Source organism: Acipenser ruthenus, chromosome 11 (assembly GCF_902713425.1).
Source record: "Acipenser ruthenus chromosome 11, fAciRut3.2 maternal haplotype, whole genome shotgun sequence".
NCBI lineage: Eukaryota > Metazoa > Chordata > Actinopteri > Acipenseriformes > Acipenseridae > Acipenser > Acipenser ruthenus.
The window spans coordinates 33,113,736-33,127,238 of NC_081199.1; the positions used below are offsets into that span (position 1 = coordinate 33,113,736).

Genomic DNA, 13,503 nt, shown 5'->3' on the forward strand with positions numbered 1-13,503 from the left:
TCTGAACATTTTGCAAGTAGGGAAAATTACATTAGTACATGTAAGTACTTGTATTTTGACAGGGATAATATGATTGTTAGTCTAAAACCCATTATGTGCTAAAATATACCAATGCACCCAGAATTTCAAGTATACATATAGATTACTCCAATAGGGCTGTTTAAACAGCCATAAAGAGACAGAAGCATGGAAATAATTACAGAAATAAACAGGGATTTACTTTTCAAAATGCCAGTCACTGATAGGTAAAGGAAATGACATGCAATTTCAGAATAGTATTTCGTATTGTATTATAACAGTAATATTATGGCTGTTAGGTGCAGACTAGTACAAGCTAGGCAGTGAATGCTACTGCCTGGCTCTAACAGGCTCTGTTTAATGTCATCACCTGCGTCCTGGTGTCTAATGAAAAGCAGATTGCCAGGAAAAATATCAGAGTGGGTTATATGTTGTTGTGTCGTGTAGCTTCTCAGCCTCAGCTTAGATTTGCCCGGTGAAAAGAGATGATTTTGCCAGACAGCTGGCACTGATTGACAGTCTTCCTGGACAGGTAGCATGTGTTTACAAAAGTGAGGTGAAATGGGAAAGAAAATAGTGATAAAAAATTCAGTTCAGCATCACAGCATCACAGCCCCAGCTTGGGAAATTGGATGTTTTGTGTATTTCTGAATGCAACAGGTTTGTAGTGAATGTGCACACATCATTGCCTTATGTGTATTAACCTGTTCACATGGTCCCAAACATGACTGTATGCGGTATAAAAAACTGTTGATATCGTACTTTCTGTAAAACAAAATAATAAGAAATGGAATGTAGCATGCAATTGTCTACCAGAAAACACAGCACAAGTAATTACCTGCAGGTAAAACAGGTGTTCAAACCAGACAGAAAAGACTCTGTAAAAGCCTCTAGGCTGTCCAGTGACCAAAGCTGATTACCCCTACTTCACAATTGGCTGAATAATATCCAGAGCAATCCAAGGCAATGCAGACCTAAAGAGCTTTTTTCAGAGCAGGTTATGAGGCCAGGTTACAGGGATATAAATACTATAGACAGATTTACTGACGTCACATGCAAGGTGGAGCCTTAAGGTGATTCAGTTTAGCACATGGGAAATTAGCACTTTGTCTCTATTGAAAGAAAATATCTAATGGAAAAGTACCCCAACTGAAAGAGAGGTAAGAAAATATAAAATCACAAAGCAAAGGGAATTTACAATAAGATCGTGTATTTAATACAGTCAGATTATATTGGTTAAGTCGATTTGAGCGTTATTACTATTCATTTGTGATTATAATATTTTGTGTGTGGCCTGTTTACAATAGAGTGTGTTTTATTTTGGTTGACCTTCATGGTGCCAGCTGTCCTTCTGGTTAAATACATACTGTGTTGTCCTACATCCAGATCCTTCTTGTGTAGTTTTTAAGACTTTAAAATATGCTGTGTTTCTAGTGTACCAAGTGGTGACATACTCTTAATAGCGGAAATAGCCCTTACCCCATTCCACAACAGTTTGGAAAATGCCTGGTGTGTGAGAATGTGTCTTTCATTTAAAGAGTAAAGTGATAGTCCACCCTACAATCCTGTATGGGTCAGAACGAAGAAAATATGGAAGAACGCAACAACTGACATTTCGGAATGTATTGTTAATTCTTAAAACACACCGGGTGTTGTTCAGTTGTGCAGGAAGCGTGTTTTGCGTATTGTTTGGGACTTGCGAGCCCACCTTTTCCCAGATGACATGTGGTTACAACACGTACAGCTGGTTGGTTATCGGAAGTTAATCAGTTTGATTTTGTGTATGGCTATATTTGGATGCTTTTTTGTTTGTTAAAAATATTAATAAACGCATAATTGTAGTACGTCGTTTCAACAGAGAGGAAGAAACTGGAAGCGTGTTTGAATCTAGTCAAACCCGACCAGAGATCTATCATACACCTGGCAGGGTAGTTCAGGTGTGTATGTCAAAGTGATTGTAGTAGGTACGTTTATACTTAGATTGCGCAGAATATTGTGTAGCATTTTGACAATGGGAATAAATTTCATTTTGTGCCACGTTTTTCTGTTCGCATCGTTAGTTTTGTAATCGCCAAAGACGTCAAGAAGACATTAAATAGAAAGCATTGACACTGTTTTTCACAGAAAATCTGTAGAATTCCTCTACGTTTAAGTATGCAGTCTGCATGACGTAGTTTATCAGCTTCAGCAACATTAATGTTGTTGAAGCTGACACCCTGGGATCCTTCAAGAAGCTGCTTGATGAGATTCTGGGATCAATAAGCTACTAACAACCAAACGAGCAAGATGGGCCGAATGGCCTCCCCTCGTTTGTAAACTTTCTTATGTTCTCATTCTATAAGTTTGGTGAGGTAGCATTTAATTGTAAAGGGAAGATAGATTATATATATATATAATTAACAGTTCTTGTATGTAAAAAGTGTAAATTACCTATGAACCTATTTGATGGCCCACTTAAAGCATTTGAAATATAATAAGTGGTTTATTGTCTACAGGAGAAATCAATGTGCAAGTAGGTTCTTGTAATTTAATATACATTTGCTAATGTTACAGAAAAAGGGCGTTGCGGTGATTAGCCATTTCATTGGTGCGTGTTAGTACATGCATGGGATGTGTAAGTAAGAATGCTTGCTTGCTTACTTTAGCTTTCTTAAGGAAAAGAAGTCTGCTGCAGAGGTGAGTATAGTGCTTGTGTATTAGATAGGTTGTAGTTTAAAATCATACACAGTTGTTTTTAAACACAATAATACATGTTAAAAGCGGTCGAGTCTACTCGCAAATCAAAGGTGACCTACTCGAGGAGGAGTAATAATAATAACGAAAACTTTGTTGGCTACCTACGGGAACTATGTATTGTGTTCTTTTGTTTAGTTGGGAAACACGCGTACTTGTGTATCTGGAAGTGGTGTTAATACTTAATTGTTATTACAAGATACAATGTATTCATCGTATAAGGTATTTCTACACTACGTTGTTAGAAAACAATGTAGACTCAGCATATGTTTAAAAACGGTTGTTTAAAATACATTTTATATTTTCTGCTGTTCTTGTGAAATAGAAGTTCAGCTATTTTTTATGTTTTTTTTTTCTTTTCTTTCTGGAACTACCTCTAGTTTTAAAAGGGGTGTGCTTGGGTTTCTGGCTAAAAACTTTAAATTTAAAATCCAATATCTTTCTAACGACCAGAAAACAAGTGGGATTTCAAGAAGTTTACTACAAAATTATTTCCGATAAACTCGCAAATTAAAGTAAACCTCCAATGGGGCACAGTCACTAACAATGTACCCTAGTAAATACAGTAATGTGAAACATTTTTTACTTGATGTAAAAACAAACTGGTAACGAATAATATGTTTTTCAGGATAGTGTCACTGAAAATATTCTCTAAATCTTCTTTTTTTTTTAGGAACTTTATGATTCCATTTTATAAAAAAGTAACAAAACAAACTGTTGTTTTTTAAAGGATTATTATTCCAGGGAAAATGGGCTTGTAACTTCAGGAGGGAAAGAACATAATACCATTTGGAAGCAGAGCTTTATATCTGTAAGTTGCTAGTTAATATTTTGCAGGCACCACCTCTGTGACTGATGCCTGATTGATGTACAGTCATGGCAGGGTGGGGAACTACTATGACAATATAACAACCAAAGTTTAATAGACGTGCGGGTGTCCACAATGAAGCTGTATCACCAGTTTCATTGAGGGTCACCCTTCTAAGCTCTTTATGGCATATTTTACATGCACTTTGAATGCTGTAAATGCTGCAACTCCCTCCTTATTTCTCTTTGACACATTAAAAAAATAGCTGGCTCTGTGCTTTATTATGTTGTCATTTATTGATATGGATGAACTGCAGAGAAGTCAAGTTTTGTTGATATTGGTGGTCTGGTTTTGAGTAACACATGGAGATCCAAGTCTGTTTTTGAGTTTATGCACCTGGAAGTTTCACTACCAGATGGCAGATATGATATGACCTATGTAGGCTGGCATTTTTCACATCCTTAATATTTCTATTGTCAAAATAACTGTATACATGTTGCCTGAGGTGAAATGTGAAACATGAAGCCCATTTTACTGTGTTTCTGCTTTTGTTTTGCAAGTCTTAAATCATCTTGAATTGTTTTAAGGTTATCCTGACATGTTCAGATAAGTTAGCTGTAGGGAGTGGCCTGTTTGTGATTGAAGCTAAACCAGTTGTGAAATCCGGTCTTGATGTATGCAAATCTGGCTGTGAACGGTAGCTTTATTGTGTATTCTCAGAAGTTCCATCAAGGACCTTTTTTATTTAACATTTAAGAGAACATATGTACTTAAAGTGACTATTACACAACTATCATTTTTGGGGAAGAATAATATTGCTGACTTTTCAGAATACAGGTGTTTTGTTAAGTGCATTTACAAATGGGGTGGGATGAAAAGACATGACCATTGTTAAAATCTTCAGACCATATGGTACAATGACAGTTTTTAGTAACAGGTACTTCAGAGTACTATAATCTGCCAAGTGTTTAATCTGTAGTATTTTGTATTTAATTATATCCTGATGTAACTGATGTAACTTAAAAAAAGGATGGTGAGTAAGTAGATTCAAGAAACTGCACAGAGTCCTTTTCTTCAGTCAGTTGTTAGGTTTATTGAAATATGCAGGGAGTCTGGTCCCAGGTACAGGACAAACAGAATACTCGTTCTTACAATTGTTGCATGACATTTAAATACCCTTCTGCATAGGTGTCTCTCTCCTCCTCTTTCTCTGACACTTAACCAATAGAAAAGGTACAACTCATTATCCTGTTACCATATATTTCATTTAGTGTGAGTGTGTGTGTGTGTGTGTGTGTAATCTAGTGTGATGACCTCTGAACTCAGTGCATTCTTCAGACCCCTGGTGCCACAAAGGTCCATACATCTGGTTTTTGTCATCTTCCTTGTTCCTATCTCTCCATTTTGCATGAGACCCTTTGAGTCCAGTGGCATTATCTCTTATTCTCCCTGTGAACCTTTGGGTCCAACGGCAGTCCCTGGGAGCCTTTTAGCTCCTTTATGCTTTGTATTCCCAAAAGTCTTAGAGCCTGGCCCCTTCTGGTCCACAGCATTGTTATCTTGTTAGCTTGCAGTCAATGTTGGACAAGAAGCTTGTAGACGCAAGGTCTCTTATCAATTGTTAGCAGTGCATGCAATTTGAACCAAACAGTCTGCTATCTGCAATATTAGTCTCTTTTCAGAAAAGAACACCAGTATAGCTCTGCCAGTCCACATGCGTAGCAAACTGCTAATCAATTCTCGATCCATGTTTTCCAACAGTAACTATCACTGACACTTATCTGCTGTATTATTGAATTGTATTTTGTCACACTTTGTACTTGCTTGAACCCCAAAGTCATTGTATTCATCATTGTATTTATCTTGCTCTTAATTGTATTATTACTTGCACCGTGATTCTTGAAATGTATTTGTTTACGACTGTAAGTCGCCCTGGATAAGGGCATTTGCTAAGAAATAAATAATAATAATAATAGTAACAGGTACTAGTTTTTGTAACTTTTCAAAACTGAATTGTTTGTCAAATTCTGTGATATGTTGTCCCTCTTATTTTCAAAGAATGGATTGACTGAAGGAGGGGTGCATCTTGACAGGGATGTAGTGCTATATTTAGAAGTGAGGGGTCGCTATTATCTACCCTCACCCCTTAACCCTATCATGCCCCCTGCTGTCCCCGTTTCCTATGCGTAGCACTCCCCCCTCCTGTATATATTGAATGGTTTGGTCCAGAATCAGTCCGTCTCGCTGTCCTATTGCAACCGCTTAAGAGCGAATGAGACTGACATTTTGAAACAGAAGTGCATCCGTTTGCAAAAAAAGATTTGTTTAAGGCCACAGGTACCCTTTATTTGTTTGTTGCGATTGAGTTTAGTCCTTTAATAAATGTTTAGCTTATTTTATCAACTTGATTTCTGATATATGGGTCTAAAAATAAGAACTGTTCCAATTATTACCCCTCTTACTCATTATTCTAGACCAGACACACTATATTCAAATGTTTTCATTGTTTATCTCTCAAGGGTTTCTTACAGCTATTGTATTCTTTGCTTATCTGTATGGGTTATATACACATGTATATCTATCTCCATATATTAATAGGAGCAAAACAGCTAAATATTCTACACATGAAGTACATAGCCCAAGAAGTGCTACACCCCTGACCTTGAATAGTATTTCAATATATTGCTTTCCTTCTGTATATGCTTGTGACTGTGTACTTCATTCCTAGCTTTAAGTATGCTACAGTAATTACAATTCCACTAAAAAGTAACATAAACAACTGCACACATTTTAACATGTTTACTATATTTAGTCTAAGTTACCAAGCAATAGTCACAGGTACAAATACAGAAACATATTATATATAACTTGCACAATTTCAAACGTACTTGACCCCAGGTCTGCTTCCTACTTGGGTTATCCCTACAGAAATGTAATTCACACAAATCAGTGTAGGGGAAGTTGATTTTGAAAGACTATGGCAGCTGGACGCTTTAGTGTACTGCACAAGAATGAATGTCTCTGCTTCTGTAGATGGGCACACACCGATGCACTTTAAAGAATACCCTAGGAATAGATTTAACAACTTGAAATTGGGAGGGAAAATGTGGCAGTTATTAGGAATACCTTCATAGAGAAAGGTATCCTTATAGTTTTGTACAGGTTTTAAAATATATTTTTATATTATCATTGCATCCATATTAAACTGAAATAACCTAAGACCTTGAAACTGAAGTTTGTACTTGTGTACATAAAGTGGTGTGTGTTTTTCATTCTCTTACCTGATTGTATTGCCCAGCTGCTAAGGACATAGGAAAATATGACATACCACATGCAAAGTATGATGCTAATGGTTTGAATGGAAAAGCCTGTTGTGTGATAGTATACTGTTGTGGTTAAACATGTAACTTCAGTATATATCTTTTTATGAAGGAACATATATTTGGAGGTGACTGAAATAAAGTGGAACAGGATCTTTTGTGCTTGGCTTGATACATTTTAAACAATGTAATTTGCTGTTCTCATGTATTCTACCTATAATGTGGACCCTCAGTTGCTTCTTCCTGCAATATTTGCCTATTAAACCGCAGTGCAGGTTTCTTGTCATGGCTTGAACATGCTCCTAATCTGAAGCAGCTAACATACAGTGCCACTGCGAGCAAACAGGCTTCATTTTCAAAGGCCAGCCCAACATGGTCATGTGAAATCTAGTCGCACTTTAACATAGACAGCTTTGTTTTGTTAAATCCAGCCCATCCCTGCTGTTTTCTTTTAAGCAGAACTTAGTTTCACCAACTGGCAGGCCTAAAAAATAAGGTAAAATGAATATTGGAAAGGGAGGAAAAAAAATACTAATTTGGTCTATGTTTACTCAGCTATTTGGGGTGGGGCTGGAGGTGTTTGAAATCATATCTGTATATCTATAGCTACACAAAACAATAATAATAAGCTTCTGTGTAGGATGAAAACATTTCTGGAATTCCAGCTTTGTCTGGTGTCGGTGGAAGATATTTCGCACTGGAATTTAGCTTGCAGTTGGTCAACTATGTGATGTGGGGTGGGGTGGTCTAACGGGAAGCTGCATACCCTGTTGTCTGTTTTGGGCAAAAGAGAAGTTCTTTGAATGTGAAGTTTATTAATCTTCTAGTTTTTAATAGGGACATGTCAACAATAATTTGGCCAAGATAGTGAAGTTTGATTTTGTTTTTTATACTGCACAGGATGTCTTGCAGGTTGTTTTTGTAAAAGATCTTGGGAGTTTACTGATTTGTCTGATTGTTAAATGATTCGCCGCCTTATTAAATATTAAGGAATTTGGCTTGCTATGGAACGCTGTGGTTGGTTATATATATATATATATATATATATATATATATATATATATATATATATATATATATATATATATATATATATATATAAACAAACTTCAGCATTACAAGAGCTAGTAATATGTAATGCTGACATTTTTTTATATTTCCCCGATTTACCCATTGTTCTCTGTTCATTGCATTCATTCCCCTTAACTCAAACTACTTGTTTTTACTTATATATATCATCGATTGGTCTTTAGGGGGAAATGGTTGCAGCATCTGTAATCCATGATTCTGTAGATAAAGCTTTTTGTAAGCAGTAATCCTCAAACTTCAGCCGCTGTACAGTATTTCATGAACCATCAGATGCAGAGAGAGAAGTGACCTATTTTTCTGTTTCTCGTGATTCCCCCTTGTAATTCTTTTTCATTGTTGTTTTTTGTGTGTTGCCAATTCCTGCTTCAGAAATTCTTAGATTGTTACTTTGTGTGATTTAATATCCAGGTTTAAACCTGCATCATTGCAAATGTTCATGTCTGGTACTGTACTAGAAGTGACTAGTTGTGTGATGTCATTTAAACAAAAAAAAAGTGATTAAAGAGAGAATAATCAGAAGCTATTGTGCAGTTATTACTTATTGAAGTAAAAGTATCATAATATAAAAGTAACAGATGGATATATATGTGCTTTTCTGTGTACAATAGTGGTACAGTACAATTGAAAAATAATGTGTGCATAGACGACTCTTTTTGTTGCACTGAACTATAGATAAAATAAGACTGCATATGAATATAATGCATGGGCCAACGAATTTGTTAGCCAGTCATGTTGGTTCAAGAGTTTGACTGCAAGCATATCCATGCCTGGCAAGGGGCAGCACATCTTTGCATTTAACAAAATCATTCAAGGAGAATTGCATATTGTGCTACATGAGTAATTAGATTTTGTCAAAGTGTAAATCTTTTGTGACAGTAGTGCTGGAGCATAATCGAAACCCAAGTGTGAAGGGGCCATAAAGGACAGAGGGAGAAACAAATAATGTATGTAATACAAGGTTCTGTATCAACAGAAAGGAAAAATACCTGGGATTTACAGTGACAAGCAGTCTGTAGATAATCAATCAATCAATCAATCAATCTTTATTTTATATAACGCCTTTCATAGTGGACCACCATCACAAAGCACTTTACAAGATGCAGTAACACCAAAATCAATAATACTTTATTTAAATACAGAGAAGTGCATAATACATGATATAGTAGCAACAACACAGCAGCTAGTAGCAGGTATCAGGCTTAAAGAGCACGGGACCTGTGTGATGAAGGGCATTGTAGGTGAGCATGAGAGTTTTGAAAGTAATCCTGAACTTTACAGGTAGCCAGTGCAGCTGGGGAAGACGGGGTGGTGATGTGTTCACGTTTTTTACATCTGGTAAGGATCCTGGCAGCGGCATTCTGGACTAGCTGCAGTCGGTTTGTGGTGCATGCCGGGAGACCACCATAAAGAGAGTTGCAGTAGTCGAGTCGACAAATGCATGACAAAGTATCTCCGCATTCGGGGGGGTTGGGGGGTTGGGGGGGGGGGGGGAAGTTAGGGACGAACTTTGGGGATAATGTCACTTCTTATTACACTTTTCCTACGAATATACAAGCCATTAAAAAAGAATGACAATTTTAAAAATTATGCTGGACAGTGTCCAATCAGTTACACAACCCGGGAAACATGTTTCCTTGTTTCTGGAAACATTGAAAAATCCAGCATACACGAGGAAACATGCTTCCTCATGTATTCTGGGCTTAAAACCGCAGATAGTAGTTGGCTTGAAATCTGGTGCATACAGCACATGCTCTCACGTCTGTGTACAGTACATACTGTTTTTAGTGTAGGGTACAACAGCAGTCCTAGTTATATTTTGTTTGGATAGGGTAGGACCTAGCTGAAAACTAATATCTTTGTAGCATGTATTCCTTCAAGAGTTAATGCATTTTGCAACCATGATTGGAACATTCACAATCTATCTTTCTGAAGAAGGCAGATTTAATTTATTGAAACTTTGGCTTTGTTGTTTTTTTAAAATTTGTATTTCAAATTGAAGCCTGTCAACAGTATTGTGAAGATTAACAAAAACGCACACTCCCTCGCTTTTACTTATCACCATGCTATATTCTGATACTGTACATAAGGTATTTACAGCAGGTAGATGATGCTAGACAGAAAGGAAGATTTTTCTGTCTAGCCCCATTTAAGTGTTTGAATGACTGCAAGTAATTGAAAATATGGGGTATTTAGATTTGGAAAAAGAGCAGTACAAAAGCTGGAACAAGATTAAAAAGAGAGGCCCTGTAGGGAAGAGCAACAGGGGAGTTGAGACAGGGATTTAGACCGAGCTAGGGCACAGACAAAGCAAAGAACAGAGGAAATGAGACAATGAAACCAGAGCAAATTGTGCTTGGAAACTGTCGTAAGGAGAAGGGTTAAAACTAAACAAAGGCAGGTGATGGTTAAATGGTGCCTAATTGTACATTTGTCCAAATATTATAATGGTAAAACTAAGAGAGCAATAGATGTTGGTTAATGTTTGACAGGCTAAGTAAACGATCCAGTTTCGCATAACAAAATATACTGGAGTGTTTTGAGCTGTCAAGGACAATTCAGGCAAATGAGATTGCAGCACAGCTACCGTTGTGACCCGGTTTATGGTTTGTACCTACATTGTGACATGGGGGTCACTAAACTTCTGTTGGGGCTGAAAATCCTTTAGTTCTAAAACTGAGCTTCATGCATGTGGTTACAGCTGCTCTTTGCATTTGCAATACCATTTCTGCCGGTTTGTTGTGCTTTAAAGAAAGGGTTATTTGTATTTATTAGCTACGTTAACAACAATATCTAAACTGGTAAAAAAGAAAGTGAATCAAGTGAAAGTTAAGTGCTCTGTCCAGTACAGTGCAGTACTGCAGGACTCTTGCCCCCCCCACACATTTTTCTTGTTTCTTATTGTATTTAAAAAAAAATATTAGTGAAGTCACCATTTTGTCCAATATCCATACACTATAATTATATATTTACCTTTTTTACACCATTTGAAATTACCTTTTTATCTGCAGTTCCCAAATAAAAATACTCCTACCAGTTTTCTTCTCCTCACATTGCACTCCATCAATCACTTTATTGTTTTATAAAAGTTCCGCTTTGTCTGAGATCAGTTAGTTGTTTTTTTTTTTGGAATGGAAAGGCAGTTAATTTCAAGCTGGAAAAATTGGAGCTAGGATAAAGCAGTATTAAAGTGGCGACAGACCCTTATAATATAATCGAAAGAACTGTCAGATTCACTAACTGTTCTTTTTTTATGACAGAAGAACAACTAAAGGGAAGGCTCCACCTCCTCCATCCACAGCAAAGCACTTTGATGGTTCTTCAGTTTCTCAGAGTGTGGAATCTCCAAACATAGTCATGGATCAGAAGGAGAACTTCATTGATCAGGACATCACTCTCACAGTGGTGCTTCCAGGAGGTGTGGAGAAGTCTACTACTGTACATGGAAGGTACGAACAAACAGTGCAATTGTGAAAATGCAAAACATGTAAGATAATGGGTAGATCACGAAAGAATAGGAGTCCTATTTAGGAACTGAACTATTTTAAATGGTTTACAAACGTCTAAAACCTGGTTGTAGCAGGGATCAAGTAAACACCTGTTCTGAGAAACACCTTGCTAGTTTTAGATTTCCCTTTCGCAAAATGTAACTTTCTTTCCCCTCTTGCTAAATGGTTATTTTGCTCTTTTTTCTTCTATTTTTAGACTTTTTGGTTATTGGAGGAACTCCCTAAGACTTTGTATTCAGGTTTTGACTGGAGAATTCATCTTTTAAATGTTAGACTTGTAGATTTAAGGTTACCTAATGTAAGAGTACCTTTCATGATTTAAAAGAACTTTAGGAACATGTCTTCTTGTTGTAGTCCATTTAGGGTTATGATAAAAGTATGGAGTATGTCTGTCTTGCGTTCAGTATACAAATGTGAATTATTGGCATTCATTGCATAATTTCTATTCTTAAAACAGAATAGAATATTACCATACAAGTTATAGGTACCATTTGAATGCTCGTAATGGCAGTCTCAAAGACGCCAATCAAGTGAATCCCAAAGAATGCATTGGGATGGGGCTCAAGCTGTGGAGTCTTCCTCCAGTCCAGTCTGTTATACTACCACAAGGGTCGTGGTTTTCATATATCATTAATTTCTAATGTGAATTTATCTAATGAAAATACAGCTTTTAAAACAAATAAATAATAATAATCTTAATCTCAACACAAGCGGCAAGGTTTATTATAAAGGATTTAGCCTCAAAGACTTTATCCAAACTGCTGATTCCAAATTTGATCCCCAAGTATTTCAGGGATACAAAGTGTTCATTATTGTACAGATTAAATTCTTGGCATTCTATTTCCTAAAGCTTGGCTTTAATTCCATAGTCTGGCTCTGCTGGAAACCTGGTTAGTGGCGAGTAAATGTTATGTATTGTTTTGCATTAGATTCCATGGTGTAAAAAAGTAGAGGTTTTCAAAATTGTGATTTATTTATTTGTCAATAGATAGCATTTACTGTGATGTTGCATGTATTTGTTCTTGTGCAAATTCTTGGCACACAAAACAGTTCATATGATAAAACATTAGGCTGAAGAGTATTGGGTTTGTGGCAGCATTTTCTTTCTTGTACTGAGGCTTTCTAGGACCCAAGTGCTAGACCTTCATGATTGGGAACATGTTCAGTTCTTGCATGTTTTAATTTTATAGTCATCTCATGTCAAGGTGTTCCTATTTTATCTTGCTTTTTTGTTGAACCCTAATATGTCATAAAAAATGGTTGTGTACATCGTTTACAGGCACTCCCACACATGTTCATGTTATACAAACAAAAGAAAGTAACCATTACAATTTCATGCCTAGATTAAAAAAAAAAAGTTCTTTCTTGTATCATTCAGTTGATACCAGGGGTGATTATATAAAATCTATACAAGGTTGCTTTTATTTTCCCTTCTACACAAGGACCTCCAACATGTTTAATCTTTTGTTACTGGTAGTGTTTTTTGTGATAGATGAAGTTGGTGGGGCTGGAAATTGACTATTAAACTATTTGTTCCTAATAAAAAGAATTGCTGTGATACTGCTGTAACTATTTTGGCAAAAAGTCAGTGCTTTTTAAATGTGGTAGAGTACAGAGCCCTCTTTTGGAAATCTTGGTGTATTACTTCTCCCCCATGTTTCAGCAAGCTGTCTCATATTTCTTTGTTTGTATAAGGTGATGGAAGTGGATGTATTTTTAAATAATGGTCATGAATGACATTAGAAAATATTAAAATAAGTAATGTACTGTATCTGAAGTATCTCTTATGCTTTTTGTATTGAGTGCTTCTCTGAGCAAGTATTTACGGGCTCTCTTATTTGCAGTGCTAAACTTGTTTAACTGCATTGAATGACCTTCTAGAGACAAATAGTGTGAACTATATTGAAAGTGCCAGCTATAAGTCATTTTATGACCTTCGTAAAGACACAAGTCCTACTAGACATCAGATTAGGAAACGGATGACGCAACATGAAACTCCTTGTTCTCTGGGGTGCAGCTGCCAAGACTA

General features: G+C 36.5%; 1 protein-coding gene across 9 annotated transcripts in view; it reads left to right on the forward strand.

The window, feature by feature from the left end:
- LOC117426636 (cordon-bleu protein-like 1) overlaps positions 1-13,503 on the forward strand; it is a 44,079-nt gene that overhangs the window by 18,051 nt on the left and 12,525 nt on the right. For 2 of the 9 annotated variants that reach the window (XM_059033724.1, XM_059033728.1), the window contains exons 1-2: positions 2,581-2,694; positions 11,226-11,414. In XM_059033724.1, the coding sequence (XP_058889707.1) occupies positions 2,624-2,694; positions 11,226-11,414 (260 nt within the window). In that variant the 5' untranslated portion in view covers positions 2,581-2,623. Of the gene's footprint in view, positions 1-992; positions 1,179-1,578; positions 1,956-2,580; positions 2,695-3,506; positions 3,563-11,225; positions 11,415-13,503 lie in introns of those variants that run through there. The other 7 variants (XM_059033729.1, XM_059033732.1, XM_059033730.1 and 4 more) reach the window with 7 other exon arrangements.